The sequence below is a fragment of the Phymastichus coffea genome, unplaced genomic scaffold, assembly GCF_024137745.1.
Source record: "Phymastichus coffea isolate CEN01 unplaced genomic scaffold, Cenicafe_Pcof_1.1 PCOF00001, whole genome shotgun sequence".
NCBI lineage: Eukaryota > Metazoa > Arthropoda > Insecta > Hymenoptera > Eulophidae > Phymastichus > Phymastichus coffea.
In genome coordinates, this window is record NW_026706812.1 from 16,830,977 (window position 1) to 16,847,507 (window position 16,531).

A 16,531-nucleotide genomic window follows, 5' to 3' on the forward strand; every position below is an offset into this window, starting at 1 on the left:
AAATTCTCAATATGGCAATTTTGAAGGATGGCCAGTCATAGAGATTGCTATTCTCGTAGTACGTGCTGAATTCGGAGAGAAATTTGTGATATACTCAAAGTGTTTCTCACGATGAAAATTGACGAAGAAATATTATACAGGCATTAGAAAAATAATTAAAAGTATGTATATATGGTGTATTCATTTATAACTGGGCTATCTCATTTTGCGTTGGATACTTTTTTTGTAATTATTTATTATTCAATTTTTTATTCGTTTTGACATTTATACGACCCGGAGTATTTGCTACATGCCCATTTTCGTATTGCTTATGGCCGATGGGCTCATTTATTCATTGTTGATTGACGTAACAATTTTGTTTTGTTTGACAAGACCGAGCTATTTTTCCATGTTATTTCTTACCGGATTTTCAAGAATAACAACAATTTTGAATTCCATTCTGTAATTTGATATTTACGATGGAAAATAATTCGCAAAGTAATGGTCGCTTCCTCATAAAATTTTTTTTTAAGTCGCTTTATTATAAAATTTCGGTTTGTCGATTTAAAAAAGTAAGGGATTTGTACTGAAATTTGTTATGTATGTTCACGCATATCTGCGTAGAAACTGTTTAAGCAATACCAACGGTAGTGGACTCATTTGCCAGGGAATGCTTCCAAAATCGTAAAAGATTTTTGTTTTTCGATAAATTAATCTCGCTAGCTAAACATTCGCGGAGCTCGTGATGGCATATTATATCGGGACATAGCGCCTTCATGATGAGTGCAGCTCGTACTCGCCAGATGTTCCGGCGATTACAGTTGTTTTATACTATTACTGTCTTCCTGTCTGCGAAAAATCAATTTTATTCGCAGATAAACCCAGAATGAGCGCAAAATGAGTGTTAACACGGCTTCAAATGGTCTAAAGCAATCGTTAAAAGGAACATAAATTTAATAACGCTTGTCTCGGAAATAAAAATCAATCATACGCGCGTGTGTTTCCTTCCGCGTGATACAATTTGTTTGTCGCTACATGACTTATTCGAATGACACATGATACGAGCCGTGCGAAAATGCAACGATCTGCCCTAAGCATCTAGCGCGAGGTTTTATCTGCCATTATTTTAACAAGAGTTTTGGTCGCAGAGGGGATACAAATAAAATAAGCCATCAGGAAAGCGTAAAATTAAGCTGTCCTCTTGTCAATAGACTCCCTTACTCAACGCCTTCGACTCATAGTCACGCACGTCAACAAAGTTGATGTACGTGACTACGAGTAGACGTGACGCAAAGAATGTATTTATATGAGAATTACGAGGATCGTTATATGAAAAAGTTGCAGACTGTTGGATCGAAGGAGGACTTTTCCCTTGAGTGAGTGCACGTGGGTGATCTCAGATATTGGCTTCGTATCTCAAATTTACTTTGTTTCGAATAGTAAACAAATATTTCAAAAGTCCATCCCTTATATGCAATGTACGAGCGCGTATCGATTAACTATCTCAGATAAATACTTTTGCTATTATTTCTCTGAGCGCGTACGTTGTATCTACTGGCAAGCACCACTGGAGAAGAGTTTTATACCGTTGCGCGCAAAATTCGTCTCTGCAACATTTGTCATGCATACAAATACCAAAAGTATTATTACAGTACTTATCGCCGGATCGCAGGTACAGCGATTGTATCTACTATGGCCGGTACTCGTACTAATGGACGATTAAAGCAAGATTATAGCCATGGAAACCAAGTAAGGCAAATTTTTCGTTATTACTAAGAAACTATGAGGAATTCATTACGTGCCGACTGATATATTCAATTAAGATACGAAGAAAAATTTCGACAAAAGTCTGTTGACAGACTAAAAAGATCATTCGACGAGCTTGCACTTCGAGATATACGCGACGACGTCTTTCCTATCTGACGATTGTCGCAAGTGGTAACAATTCCAGAAACGATTGCAAGTAACGGCTCGTTGTTGTTCGCATCAAAATGATCATTGCGCGACAATGTCAGTTTCGAAAGCGCGTTGGATACGAAGTTTGCTTAGCAGCCGATGCGTGGCGAACGAAGAAGGGTTGCCGAGAAAGTCGGGCTTTTAGGGGCCTCGACCGAACAGGCAAACGGCGTTGGGGAGTCGTGATACGTGCCGAGCGGTGAGGAGGAGAGCGCGGGCAGGGGATGAACGCCGCCGCTGCTGCTGCGCCGTCGCCCTCTCGTCGCGGCGAAATCTCGCCTGGCCGCGTCAGTGCCGTGCAAGCGCTACCCGAACGAGCAGCTCTGCGCTTCGCGCTCTCGTCGCTCCAGCGCCAGCCTCGCCTCGGGTCTCCCTGTGGTGAGTTCCATTTGCATGACGCTCTCCTCGCTGTGACAACAGCGCGACGATCAATTCGCTCGGAATTGGACGCGCTCGCATTTCCTCGGCAGCGAGCGATAACGTAGCTCGTATGAATTCGTGAGCACCGAGCACATTTGACACGAGTCGCGCAGTGCAGAGACGCGCCGAAGCGACGGGCTTGCGCTGCCTCGCTGACGGCTGTCGCGCGCGGCCAATCCAACTTGACGGATAATGCCACGAGTTATCGGCCGCGACGAGTTTGCGTCGGCAAACGAGAAGGCAGCTGGGTGTGCCTGCGGGGTTTCGTGCCAATGAAGCTCCGCCGCAGCTGGGCACGTCAATGGCCAGAGCGTCGACGCGGATATTGGATGCAACAGTCAGCGAGAGCTCGTATTCTTCTGGCGGCGAGAGTCGTTAACGAGTCAGACGGGCAAAGCGACGCCGGCTCCGGGTAGCAATCAGCTTGCCGCTAGCGATTCGCGCGTGATTCACATCCTTTTATTGCTCGCGGGCTCAAAGACGGCTGCGCGCAGCTGCATCGTGCTCCATCGAAGCAGAGACGACAATCGCGAGCGATTGTTTAACGCGATCGATCGATAGTCGATGCTGGCTATAAATGCCTCGTGAACGGCTTGCGCGGCTGCCAACGGACATAACAACACCACCGCTGTATATTTTCTTCCTTCGCGTCTTCTCGCGGTGCGCATTATACCGGAATAACCCCCTTGCTGCTTCTCGTTCGTCAATTTTTTAGAAAATTTTCTCGAGTAGATCCAGTTCTCATTACAAACTTTGATTTCTTCTTTTCCCTTTGAATCTCGCCGCAGCAACGTGCCAAGCACGCACCGCAAACTTCGCGTTAACATCATTTCAAGCTTCATTCCTACTCGTCGAGTACAGCTCATTCCGCGTAAGCCTAATCCTATTGCAGTTCTGCTGCAAGCTTTCTTTTTATACGTGCTTTTTTGTGCCCATCGTCACTGCCAGGTCCCGTCAATTCTTTCATCATTTTCACTCTTGCCTGTTCAATGTTATTGGTTATTAGAACAATTCAATCGAACAGAAAGATGTCAATGAAACGTTATTAAAAGATATTCTCGAGGATTGTGATCGAGGGTTACAGTTTTGTGTGCAAGATAATTGGCTAAAGGAACGAAACAAATTTTATTCGGGTTTGAAAAATAAGCGAGCGTCAAGTTGTATATTTCGATAGGAATGAACTAAATTTCTTATAAATTGAAAGCTATTGATTGGAAACAGCTGACTCTGGCGTTGGTACTGTAAGTTTGAAAATTTTGCTTGTTAAAAAAAAGACGAGGAAGAAAAAAAAACAAAGAAGGGCAACAGTTTGAGACCAACGAGCGAATAAGTCCGACGTCGAATAAACTTAGACTGGAGTAAGCTATCGTTGCGAAGTTGTGATCCGATCGATAATTAGCGCAAGTTTTTTTACGCGTTTATATAAGGATACTATGCTCGAGCTTCCTTAGCGCTGATCATGACAAATGCCGATGAAACGCAGTATTGAGCAGAAGTTTAATCGAGCGTAGAGCGGATAATGTCGGGGTAGCAAAAAGGACGGAGAACATGAGAGACGAAACGAGGGTCGACCACGAATTCACTAGCAACTCGAGCCAGGACAAAACTTTGATAACAGCCGGCGCGCTATTCGTTATTTCGCTAACAGCTTTGTCGTATTTGACTGTATAATTGATGGCGAGCACGGGACGTCGCCGCGATACTCAAGGCGTCCTCGACGGTTCAGTCGCTCGGAGTGTACTCGACATCCGCGTTAGCTTCGCTGCGCCTCTTCGCGCGAAACTGCGTCGCCAGCTTGCAGCCGTACCGATTGTGTGTGTGCGAGCGAAAGTGCCTGGCGAAAAGTGATCGATGCGCGCGGCCCTTGCCGGCGTCGCGCTCGGAGCCCAATTAAATTAGCCGCGCGGTCGAGTGGCCCGCGAGCACGACAGACGACCGCGCACACAGCTGCGATTACTTGCCGCCTAATTACTTTGTCGCTCGGCACGCTCGACTAGCTTTTAACAGTGCCGAATAGCGCCCGTCGCAGCCACGCGTTCGAGATGCGCGCGTTAATCAGCCTGAAAGCTCGCCTCGAGCTTCGTGTGCGCGCTCGCGGCCGTCGCGCTCCGCGGCTTCGTTCGCGTTTCGTCTCCGATTGGCCAGCGCCGCCGCGCAGAAAAACAACGCGTCGATTGCGCTCGGCAAGCAGTTGGCTTGGCATTGCAGCCCCTTTCGTCATCTTTCGGATCCCTTGTCCGATCAGACCTTCTTCTCGCTATTTTTTCAATTTCCGCCAGCTGACGCCCACTTCGACCGATTCTTTTTTCTGCTGCTATCCGCCGTTCGTGCAAATATGGCGAGCCGCGCTGGACATCGAGAGTCAGCCGCCGTTACGTGCCCTAGTAACGGCAAGTAAAAGTTTTGATTACTACGCTGTCGGCCACAGTCGAAGATCTCGCTTATATCAATTCGGTAAACGGGACTCTCGTACTGTCGATCGTTTTTCAATTGAACCTTGCAAAGCTTAGCCGCGCGAACTCGACTCGACGTCGGATGCGAGTAACGACTGGGTAGCACAAACGAAGTGATTTAACATCCAATTTGACACGGATCGTAAAAGAAAAAGTAAACGAAGAAACTATTGAGAATGCGAAGCTGGTCGACGGCGTTGTTTCGTCGAGTGCGCTCACTCGCGATCTACATATCAAAACAATGTAGATGCGTTTTCGGATTAGGGTATTCAATAGTGTGCTGGCTGCGCGTAAGGCGCGTCGAACGAGAGTCTACGAGCGGAGCCAGAGTGCAGATCACCGTCTCGAAACGAAGTTGTCGACGCTGCCTCCGTAGCTGGCGTTCAAGACAACGCTGATTTCGTATCGGCGAATGACCTTCCGCGCCAGCGGAATCGCGAGCTGCGCGAGAGCCAAGCGCGCGAGGATTACCGAAGTGCAGAGTACTCTCGTGGCCCGGCGCTTACCAACGCAAACTGAGTTTAAATAATTCATAAATGTAGCAGCGAGTTTGGCATATGTAGGGCCTCGATTTTTCATTTGCACAGTCGCTTCGAAAAGTGCACCTGCGAGCTTTGGCAGGTCTGCAACATTTCCGCCTAATATTGACGCTTGCGCAGCTCGAGATATTTCGACGAGATTTTTTCTTCCTTCCATGAAGTACAAGCCATTTCATTTTCGCAGTTTTGATGCGTCCTTTTAACGGACTTTTTAGTCTACTTCGCCAACTATTTATTTATACACTAATACCTTGAGTAAGGGTTATATAGACTTCTCAAGCGCCTAGGTGCATCTTAATCGTAAAACTTGATTGAAATGCGCACTAATAGCATCGCTCGCTTCAGGCTTTATACAAATAACATTGAAACTTCCATCAGCCGCACTGCGTCATGCGGAATTCAAGTTATACATAAAACCATTGAAATAGCATGAGCTTTCAATGGAATTTTGGTTCATGTTTTTCACTTTTTTATCAACATTCTTATTCTTTTATCCTCATTGCAATTGCATTGAACGTTGTTTTTAATAATCAAAAATCTAGATGAAGAGATTGTGTAATTTGAATGAAAAATTGCACTCCATTTGAAGCCATTCTATGCTAAATACCAATAAATAAATAAGAATCATTTTCTTCTTTTTCAAGTCGTTTCTTAAAAAATATCTGCTTTAGTGTCTGAATGATTTTTTCATAAAATAAATCAATGTCTAAGTACGAAAGCAGCCGTTGCTTCTCGTACGCAATATTATTGTCAAAAAATTGTTATCTTATATATTTTGAAGCATTAAATCTGAGGATATCTCGCATTAATATCTTCCAGAAAAATAACCGGATTTCATTTGAATAATGCGCACTGTTCAAACAAGTTGTCTGGGTACGGCTTTTTACAAAGCTCTCTCTTGAAAAATCGCTTGAATTATTCGAATATTGCAATTGAATATTTATAAAAGCCCGAAATTCCGCAAATATTTATGTGTTAAAATTGAAAAACGTACGCATTATTCAATGTTTAATCTGTACTTGACGCGGTCGATTATTAGCGTAAATGCCTCGAGTCGTAATCAGCAGTGTTTCCTCGCTATATTGACTCATGATCGCATAATTGCTGTAATAATTTGCACGGCGAACGAGTACTGATTACAAGGAAGGAATAGCGTGACTTTATGTCAGTTGCGTTAATATTCAATCACATGGAATTTCGGTGAAAGGGTCGAGGAGGAACGAAGATATAGTCTTATTTGTCTATATATTGCAAAAACACTTGATATCCGGGGGGAGGGGGGGGGCAGAGATGAGTTTTGAAAATATCACATGGGCAAAAGGATGCGCGATGTGACTGTTCAGCGGTTGCTAAGCGACCGAGCGTTCAGCCAAACGCGCTCTTGCGCTTACTGTATTCGGCCTTGAAGCGAGTTTTATTGAAAATATAAAGAAAGACTAGGAGCAGAGGGCGCAAGGCAAGGTCACTCCGGGAACCATTGACACGCCCGTCGTTGTCGCGAAGGAGTCTCGATCGAGCGCGCGAGTTGCACAAGTTCGGCCCGGAGTGGCCAGCCCGAGGGTCCGCAATCGCCGGGCGAGACAATGCCGATTGGCAATCCGGTCGAGGCGAGTGCGCGCGTCTCGCGGACGCTCCGTTCGGCGAGTGCACTATTGATTGCCGATAGGGGGAGGGCCTCCTCGCTCGAGATTTAAAACGCGCACGTTTCTCTCTCTCTCTCTCTCTGCGGCGCAGTATCGCGAACGGGCGCGTGCGACGCCGGGCCAGCCGAGGGTGCGGCTGCCGTGGGAGAAGGGGGGGGGGGGAGCTCTATTTTTAGCGCGAGCAGCCTTTATTTTTAGCGCCCGATCGCCAAGAATATCTCGCGCGCTCACCTGCGCGTCGCTCGGACGGCCGTGTTCGCGAGTGTGTGTAGACTACGGCGCGCCCCGACCTTCGTTTCATCGAGCGCGCAGGTACCCATTACTACCAGGCCTAACGTAGCGGCTCGCCGCCGCGCGACCAATAAATGCCGGCTACATCGACATCGGAAGCCGATCGGTCGTCGGGCAATCCGTTCGCAGCTCGGCGTGCGCTTCGAGCGAAGGCAGACGCTCTCGCGAAAACGCTCGACAATCGACTTGACCTGAATTCCCAATCGAATTTCGTCGGTTCGAAGCTTTCCGAATACCGCGGCGCCGCACACGCACGGCACAATTTCGCAAGAGAGACAGAGCGCAGCGGAGAGTCGGCCGTCGAGGCAAGCGGCAGCTGCTGGAATGGGCTTCGGCGAGAGGGGATGGAAGTTGGCGAGGACGGCAGCGCGAACGAGATCAGCGGGCGAAGTTGGGCTAAAATGGCATTAGCGCGCGTTGTACCACGGGCCGGGCATCAGCCGGAAAATTAGTCGGAAGCGAGAGACATGGCGCCCTAGCGATCGTAAATCGCTCGCAGAGTCGAAGCCCCGTCGGAAGATCAGCTCTGCACGCTCGCGCTTGCCGCTGCCGTTCCTCGCCTCCTCGCGACTTCGCTCTCCGCACTCTCATCTCGCTGCTGTGGAGAGCATCATCCCTTTATTTGCGCTCCCACGGATTTTCATTCAGCCGGCAGAACGGCAATCTCACCCCTTGGGACTCTTATTCATTCGAATATGTATTGAATCGATGCATCACTCGAGAAGGAATTCGCATTCACCAAAAAATCGACGTCTTGGAGGTTACACAGCAGCCGAAATCACGTAATTTATTGAAAATAGTTGATGCGAGCGGAGTCGCGTCTTTTTCTCAATGTCCTATCATTGAAATGCAAATTCGCGGTCATAAAACTGTTTACTTTCTCGACTCTGCCATTCGAGTGAACTTGTCATTTCAAGGAGTCTTCGCACAACATCATTATAACATAAAAGAGTTAGGTTTACTCATGGAGTCGCCAATTGCGCAAACATTTTATTGACACATTAATGCTCGGTCGTGGCGTTCAAAGTCAAACCCTTCTATACAGCGACGAGTGCAGGCGTCAACTTGGACTTGTATCGACCGCTATTTGGATGATAATATTTCGCATGTAATAGCTGGCAAACGGATGCTGCTGTCAACGTTAAATCAAATGCTAAAAGTCCAGAAAACTTAGTAAGGCTTGAGTGCACCGACAAAAATATAACAGGCTTGAATGGGAATCGAGCTAAACGAGTTGTAGTCGACAATAGGTCGCGGGTCGGAGTGACATTTCGCGAGCTACGTTGGGACTCGATCCGACGTTTCTGCTAATACCTGCCGAGTGTCGCTGTCGACAGTTGAAAATAAGGCGCCGACTATTTTGGTCTTTGATCAATACACTTTCCAGCAAGCAGTTCTCGGCGGAAAAGCCGACGAGCCACGGCACTCTGGACTTGATTTCACGCTAGACTATGCGCGTAGGACCGAGTTGACAAGGCCGCGCGAGCCGACACGCTGTCCGCCCGAATAAAATGCGATTATGCAGGCGATGCGCGATTCGTGCGCAAGTCGCGGTCACATCGATCGCGCAGGCGAGAACAATCTTGGGCATGTGTCGGAGGGAAAGAAAAGAGCAGAGGTGCGCGACGCGGCACCTTGACAAATGGATCGGTGCGAAGGTCGTCGGCTCGTCCGCGAACGCGGCAGCCGTGGCCTGCCGTTGCCCGTAGCAGGTGCCAGCTGCCGCCCGGCTGTTCGTTTCCCTCCGATAAGACGGAGCGGAAGAGGCAGGCCGTGGCCGCGCGGATGCGATTCGCCTGTCCGCCGCGGACGACGCACGATTGCGCTTCCGTTCCGCGCGTTCGATCGACCGACTCGGCGGCGGCTCGTCGCGAACGAGTTATCGCAGCGGCCACGGTACAGTGGCTCGAGCGATCTTTGCGCAGGCTAACGAGCGCCTGCTCGATAGACCGAGGCTTCGTTAAGCTTAAGTCACCGGCGTCGCGAGCCAGCGGAGCGCCGCGGCTTCCTTTGGGCTTTCCTTCCGTCGAGTCGAGCGCCAAGTCCCACTTTTCCCGTCCTATCGTTTCCTCGACATTTGTCACGGGCACTCGCCCGACAGCCTCTCATCTGTTACGCGCGGACTTGCGCCCAAAGGCCCTTTCAAAATCATCTCGTTTCGACGCGCTTGATGGATGTACGTTCTTGGAATTCCCTCCAAACTCGCCCTCTTGCGCCCGCTATTAATTTATCACCGCCGAAGATTTCTCATTAGTTATACCTTCGTTCCTCTCCGGTTGGAGGATCTTTGCTCCCGACGCGTAGCTACGAAAACCGACGATTCCTGGATAATTTGTCGCCGCTTTGCCCCGATGCTTTGCCTCGGTGCTTGCGACGTTCGTTTCGGTGTACGCAGCCGTTCATTTGCAAAAGCAAACCGTCGGCGTTTTCTTACGACAACGCATTGTTATGCTTACGGCAACAAATGAAAAATCTTATCGTTGACTTTTTGATATTACGAGATGGCATCACGGTAAACCCATCTGCTTAAATTTAAACGTTTAATATGTTTAAATTCAGCGACAATGTATTTCTTATGGGTGACGTCACAATTACACACTTAAAACGTTGAAATTTAAACACATAGGATTTTAAGGTTTTGCCGTGAATGCTATCGGGGAAGTTGACCGATCGCATTCCAGGCTAACCATTGTACATCCGAAGAGGCGTTTATCGTAGCGCGAAAAGTTGGCGCGAGAAAAGCAGTGCCGGATGAACTGATAACGAAGTCTGGCCGGGATGGGAAGTTGACGCGCGAGAAAATCCGTATAGATTGCCGGAGTGGAACGTCGAGTTCGCCTCGATTGCCAAAACGCGTGGAAAAGGGAGAGAGCGAGAGAGGTTGGCGCTGAAGGCAAGCCTCGTAAATCAATGCTCCGTCGGCATAGCTACTTGCGTTATCGTCTTGGAAACGAGCGAGTAAAACGCACGCTGCCTACGCCAGCTATCCCTCGTTTGGACGAGTTTTACGCGCGACTCGCGCTCCTCTCCGCCGACCGCGCTGCCTCATCAGCGCGTCGCCTCTGCTGTTTGCAGAGTCAACATCGTAGCTACGCTTTACAAGCTTCCGTCGGCCGTTAGCCTTTGTTCCGAGCTGACCTTCGGCAATCGCGGAGAGCCGGCGTGCAAGCGTTTCGTAAGCTTCCAATCGTCGAACGGAGTAACGTGGGATGCGCGAGGATCGCGATGTCGAGAGGAGTGAACGGGCAGGCGTTGTTGTTCCTTCTGGCAGTCCGTTGAAATAACGGACGTGGAATTGAAAGGAAAAAAGTTGGACGCATGCGGGATGCATATCGAGACTAAGGGCAGGCACTTTGCGCGTGAACGATGATCGGCTAGTGCACTTGCTGCCTCGTCACAGCATACGGGTTATACAGTTGGAGAATCCGCTTCTCCGTTCGAGAGAGAGAGAGAGAGAGAGAGAGAGAGAGAGCGGCTTTTGTTTCCTGGCTTTTTATGTTCGGAGCGCGATTGTCGGGTACACACAGGCCGTCGCGTCGAAAGCCAATCGTAAGAGCATCCGCCGCTTCTGGGCTACACGCCCTTCATCCGATAATCAAGTAGCCGCGCTCGTCGCTCCGTATCTGCCAGCCGCTCTTCAAACCTCCGCCCGTACGTCGACTCGTTCTCTCGGGCTCGAGAATCCTTTGACGTTTGGAACGGTCGCGCAATAACTCGTCACTCGAGGACGCAGCGACAACGTCCAGACGGATAATCCGTTCTCTCGCGCTTCGCACGCGCGTACGTGCCGCGCCATCGTAAATCCCGACGTCCTGTCCGAGCACGCCCGCGATACGCTCTCCGGCGTTTCCCTCGCTCGGTGCGCGCCAAACCTCGTTGCTCGAGAGCGTGGATGAAAACGGGAGCGGCCTCGCGCGGAACTGCCATCGACCGCGCGAGGCTCCTCGGCCGGGCCGTTACGCGCCGAGCAGCTGCCCACGCGCCGGCTCTTATCTCCGCGGGCGCGTGCACGCCCGACGCAGCGCTGCAGCAGCATTGATTTCCTTCCGCGCGGTCGGCTTTCCGCAACGAGCTCTCGGAATCGGATCGGAGCCGACGATCGCCCGACAGCCAGGCCGTTCGCTGGAAATTCGGAGGCGGGCTCGCCGGAAAAACGACTAGCTGTCCCCTTGACACGGTTGCGTGGGCGCCGCGGGGAGGGCGCGCCCACTGATTGGCACTGGCTCCAATGTCAAGGCGCAATCGATAACTCGAGTGGCAATGGTATGCAAGCCTAATGAACTTTCCGCCGCGGCGAGGCGTCTTTGTGCGCGCGCGCGCGCCACGTGCTCCCCTCCGCCTCGGATCCGCCGTTGCCGCGCGCGAGAGGGAAGAGGCGAGAGCATCCGCTGCACCTCGCCGCGTCCGGTGAGTCTGACCGAGTTCGAACGAGATCCCGCTGATCGGCACGCGCTGCTCGGCGCCGCGAACGCCTCGGTATACCAGGCAGCTGGCGCGCGCGCAACGATTTCGGCGGCAGCCTTCGTCGGCGCAGGAAGGAGCAAGGCAGGCTCCGATTGATCGCGACGCGCCAACCAGGCGAGGCGTTACCCCGTGGCAATGGGGGCGCTTGTTCTCGCGCACCAGCCGAGCGAAGGTCGAGAGCCCGAAGGGCCGAGCGCTCGATGCGCATTGGCCGTCGAAATCGTCGAACGAGCGACTCGCCGTTATCCGGCGGGGGATCGGCCGATTCAGTCGCAGCTCGCGCGGAGCACCGGCAGCTCGCTCGCAGCTCTCGTCGTCTCCCGCTCCTGACGATGCCAGACGCGTGGCTCTCCCCCTCTTTCTCTCCCCGAGTCTCGCCAACTCGCCACGAACAATCAACAATTCCTATCGACGATCGAACGATGCGCCCGGCCGCAACTTAGCTTTCCCTTCGCGTCCATGCCGTCTCGCGCGTTCCACAATTTCGGTGTCTGGTTATATTGTATCGGCCGTGGAGCTTCGGGCATGACTCCACTCGATTGCCATTCCTGCTAATCAAATTTTACGCTCTATCTTTTCGCAATGTTACCATTGGCTTTTTCAGCGTTTCCCGAGCGTTTTGAAAGGAGCAACAAATCGATCCGAGCTCCGATTTGCAAGTATCAGATATAGGATAACGAGAATTGAGAAACGATCGGCAGAAGGGAGCGATAAACTTGGTCGCTTGGCCCGCTTACTTCGACGCGCCGCGTCTATACGCAATCACGATTCCACGTCGGTCCACGAGAGTCTTGAAAAAACAAACAGCGGAGATGCGTATAAGAAAGGCGCGCGGGCAGACACAATTCAGAAGCGAATCGTCTCCCCATTTTCTTCTTTGCGTAGCTGCCGCTCGGACGCGTCGTGTACTGCATTTGTGCGCGACAGAGCTGGCGTAAGCGTCGTTCCTGTTCCTCGCGGCGAGACGGGAAAAAAAAAGGCAAACTGTCCACGCACGAGACGCTTTTTTTTTCGGTCCGCCTTGTTTCGCCAGCGTTGACAATGTCGCGCGTTATTGCTCGCACTGACGGGCTTAAGTTGCGGATTACTTTGCGACAACCGACGTGACGCCTCTCTCGGCCAACCTACTCCCGAATAGAGTTCTGATTACCTTTTTTCTTTGTTTTGCTGACCTATTTAGCCGCAAACTTAATTTCGAGCAGTCCAACCAAACGGACCTCAGTCTGTCTTTCTTCACCCGTTTACGATGGTTTAATTTCTTTAATTTAGGCGAACTTTGACGTCGGCCGCGAACTTCGTTCCAATTCTTTTGCCCGCTCGTCGTATTACGTCGCTATATACTTTTCAACGCCGCCCACTCGAGCCACTGATTACGAAAATACAGCGCGGAATAATTATAGGAAAATCTTGCGATTGCGAATCGAAATGAAATTGTTAAATTGGTCGATCTACCACTACGCGCTCGCAGTCAGCGACGAGGAAACGCTGAAAAATGTGGCGTCTGGCAGAGTCGTGGGAAAGGCGAAAGGGCGAGTGCAGTCGAGCGAGATATCGACTCGCGTGGCTAACGAATGGAAAAACGTTTTGGTGTTCACAGCCGAGCGGGAAGCATCTTGGAGGTCGCGATCGGATGTCCGCGGCCAGGCACGGGGATCCAAGTGCGGCTCAACTCTGGGCTGGATGATGAGGATGCGAGCTGGCGGCAGCTCGGCGAGTGTCGCGGAGGGTGTCGCAGGCAGGTCGAAGGTGTCCACGACGACCACGAGTGAGCCGACTGCAACGTGGACCAGGCGCAGATGAGAGAATCAGCAACGGCATGAACAGCTCGTACTTGCTCGGCGAGGACGAGGAGTGGGGTCGGCGATACTACTTTACCTACTACAGCGAGTTCGGCGACAGAAGAGGAGCCAGCGGACTAGAGGTCAGTCGTCTCGAACCAGTTGATTCCGTCTTGGCGTCTTCTAGAGCCCGATATTGCTGTCATCGAGGCGTTCTCGTCAGCCGCACGTGTCGCCCATAGTCCAACCCATCTTCCACTTGCCACTCTTTCCTTCTTCCTCCTCGAGCTCGTCTCTTGATGAACTTAAGAACTCGCTCGTTCTTATTGGTAATCGATCGATCAACTGACAGCTTATGCAACAACCGGCATCGAGACTTTAAAAGTACCAAACAGTCGCGTTTCTGTCATTTTCTCAGAAGACATCTTCAGAGGAACTGTTTGAACAATGCTCGCTGAGGTGCGACTGTTGGCCCTTGACAGTCGATCGAATTGATGTTCAGGAGAGCCAATCATCGAGGTCCTTGTTCGACTGTTGGCGCTCGCCGCGAGAGTACATCGCGGAAATATGAAGCGGAACGCTCCAGGCGGAGAGCCAGACAGATGGCAAAACGACGGAGCAGTACGTCGGCGCGCGCGTATACGCCCTCGACTGCCGCCCTGCCGTTCGACGCGCGCGCCCAATTGATTCCCCCTGTAAGCTCAGCTTGGCCGGCAGCGCACTTCTCATCGCTCGCGGGCGCTCGCCCTCCTATACCCTCCTTCTCGCTGCCGCGGCTTCTTCGCGCGCGCGGTGCCGCTGGTCGAGAACGCCAAGGCGACGCGAGTGGCTGTGCGAGGTGAGCACGAGTAAGTTGTGGCATCGCTCGATTTTAATCAAGCTTCGGATCCAGGCTTCCGACGACGGGCGTGCCGCGCGGCTGTGGGCTGCCCACGCAACCCGGAGTTGGCTTTCGGCTGCGGCCCCCTCCCCCCGCCCGCCAACCCGGCGTCCGCCGTTTTCGCCGTACTTCCGACTCCTCCGGGCTCTGCGCGCAGTCGAGATAATTGCAGCCGACGATCGGCCTTTGTCGGCTCGACTTCAATCCGCAATACTTGCCAACGAGCCCGAGCGTCTCGCTCGTTGCCACGACGTTAGTCGCCGTTATTCGTTCTGCCTCTCCCGCCGCAAACGTCAATTGCTTACGAGTCGGACGGAACCGCTTGTTCGTTTGTTTATCTGCGTTCTCGTGTCGTATTATTCACACATACTCTAGCATGAAACCCCACCATCTGTATCTGAGAAGTCACCTGTCTGACGTAAATGTCTATATTCGAGTGCAAGAGAGTTAAATGCATTCAGTGGAAAGGTTTCGATCTGATGCTGATAGAGATGTTTATCGCACTCTCGACTTTCATATGATTTGTTCGACCCTGAAATGATGTGCAGTTGCGATTATTACTACGATTATTATTCGTCTGTTATTCGATACTAAAGAGTCAAAGTACACGTAGTTGGGAGAACGTATTATTTATTTTTAACATTGGATTGTAAATAACAACTTGTTTATCTTCGATTGGGAATGAAATTTGCGTTCCCTCGTAGTTCCCCAATGCTATTGCGAGAAATGCAAAAGCGACTTAGACGAAATAGGGGGGTTTTCTCACAACGACCCCGCGGTCTTCTATAGAAGAAATCAAATCCTCCATAACTAGTGTGTTATGCTGCTCGTCCTTGCCTCTAAATTTGTTGGACTGGGGTGCTCCCCTCATCTTGTAATGCTGCATAGCGTCTTTCGCCACTACAGATATGAATGTCTGAGCAGCCACGGCTATCAGCTTTGTCCTGGAAATAATGTCACGACAGGGCTCGTATTCAATAGTGAAGTGTCGCCGAATTATGATGTAACGTAGCATTGCATGCTCAGGGCAAAGTGGAGCACGACGGGCCACCACCTGTGTGCACAAACGAATGCTTCTCGATAGATCCTGCGACCAGGCAAATGCCTGTTGACATTGCCAATTACAGAGGGCATCGCGAACAATCTCAGCTCGTTCAATTCCGACGCCAAGAAGGAACTGGCCAAGCGGTTAATATTTGCCGAGAGCTAAGTTCATGAAAATAAATAAGCACTCTTACGAAGAAATCAATATGCAACGAAGGTCAGAGGGCGTACGTTATGCCGCGGAGGATAGAGAGGATCGAGCGGCCAATTGTCCTTGCACAGCTCTCTATCCTCCATATTTGATGCATATTAATCCACGCCATTTCCAGCAGACGGCTATCAGTGTGGCGAGTGCTGAAAAACGAATGCTCGGCCCCTCGCGGCGAAAATCCGACTTTCTTTGGCCTTCGGCTTACTTACACTTTGGGGTCGGTCGTGAGGCAGCCGGAAACTTGCATCAGCTTTTCGGCGACAGCGTCCGGAACCGTTGGCTCGAAGTTCTCCTTGTCCATCAAATCCAACACGTCGAATAGCGGAGTGGCCGCGTTCGTCGAATCGGCTTGTTCGGGTCCGTCGACGGACCCGTCCTGATTTTCGCTGTTGCTTTCCATAGCTCGACGGTGGCAAGCGGGCGCTCGCTCTGTTTGTCAATACTGGTCAATGACGAGTGTCGTCGTTCCTGCCTGGAGCGTAACTGAGGGCTGGCCGGTGTACGCCGCTTCTCTGCCAATTCCAATCTCGAACTCGATGCTAATCCGACCTTTTCAAAACAACCCGACAGGGCGTGCTTTATTGCCGCTCGGGCGGACTCTACTTCCGGCGGCGCTATTCAATCTACAGGCTGCTCTTCGAACAGCCGCTGAGTCTCCGTTCGTCGAGATTTACAAGTTATCCCGCGTTTAGAAGGACAATCGCCAAACGACGCATTCGAGTGGAATTTGGAATTGTCATTATCAAACCTCGATCGATAAACAATTATAATAAACAGTTAAAGTGTAGGATGGCGCTTCGATATTTTTCAGTTTTCCCTTTCGCAAAAATCTTTCGACGTTAAACAATGAAAATTATAAGTTTTCTAAGCTGG

At 50.8% G+C, this 16,531-nt stretch overlaps 2 protein-coding genes across 2 annotated transcripts in view; one reads left to right on the forward strand and one right to left on the reverse strand.

Moving 5' to 3' along the window:
- The first annotated feature begins 2,038 nt into the window (after window positions 1-2,038).
- The window catches only part of LOC131670276 (free fatty acid receptor 4-like), a 28,171-nt gene continuing 13,678 nt past the window's right edge, over window positions 2,039-16,531 (forward strand). Inside the window, exons 1-2 of the mRNA XM_058945865.1 lie at window positions 2,039-2,313; window positions 13,343-13,666. Coding sequence (XP_058801848.1) covers window positions 13,562-13,666 — 105 coding nt within the window. The 5' untranslated portion in view covers window positions 2,039-2,313; window positions 13,343-13,561. The remainder of the gene's footprint in view (window positions 2,314-13,342; window positions 13,667-16,531) is intronic.
- Window positions 15,017-16,188, reverse strand: LOC131670760 (transcription initiation factor TFIID subunit 10-like). The gene is made up of 2 exons (XM_058946692.1): window positions 15,868-16,188; window positions 15,017-15,347 (listed from the first exon to the last, which is right to left on the reverse strand). Exons 1-2 carry the CDS (start codon window positions 16,056-16,058, stop codon window positions 15,143-15,145), a joined length of 396 nt encoding a protein of 131 aa, XP_058802675.1. The 5' UTR covers window positions 16,059-16,188; the 3' UTR covers window positions 15,017-15,142.

Bases quoted from the DNA above. Each gene is read 5' to 3' on its own strand.
- LOC131670760 (XM_058946692.1), bottom strand. From the start codon at position 16,058: ATGGAAAGCAACAGCGAAAATCAGGACGGGTCCGTCGACGGACCCGAA. The intron at 15,348-15,867 runs GTAAGTAAGCCG...CATTATTTCCAG, and splicing joins CTCACGACCGACCCCAAAGT to GACAAAGCTGATAGCCGTGG.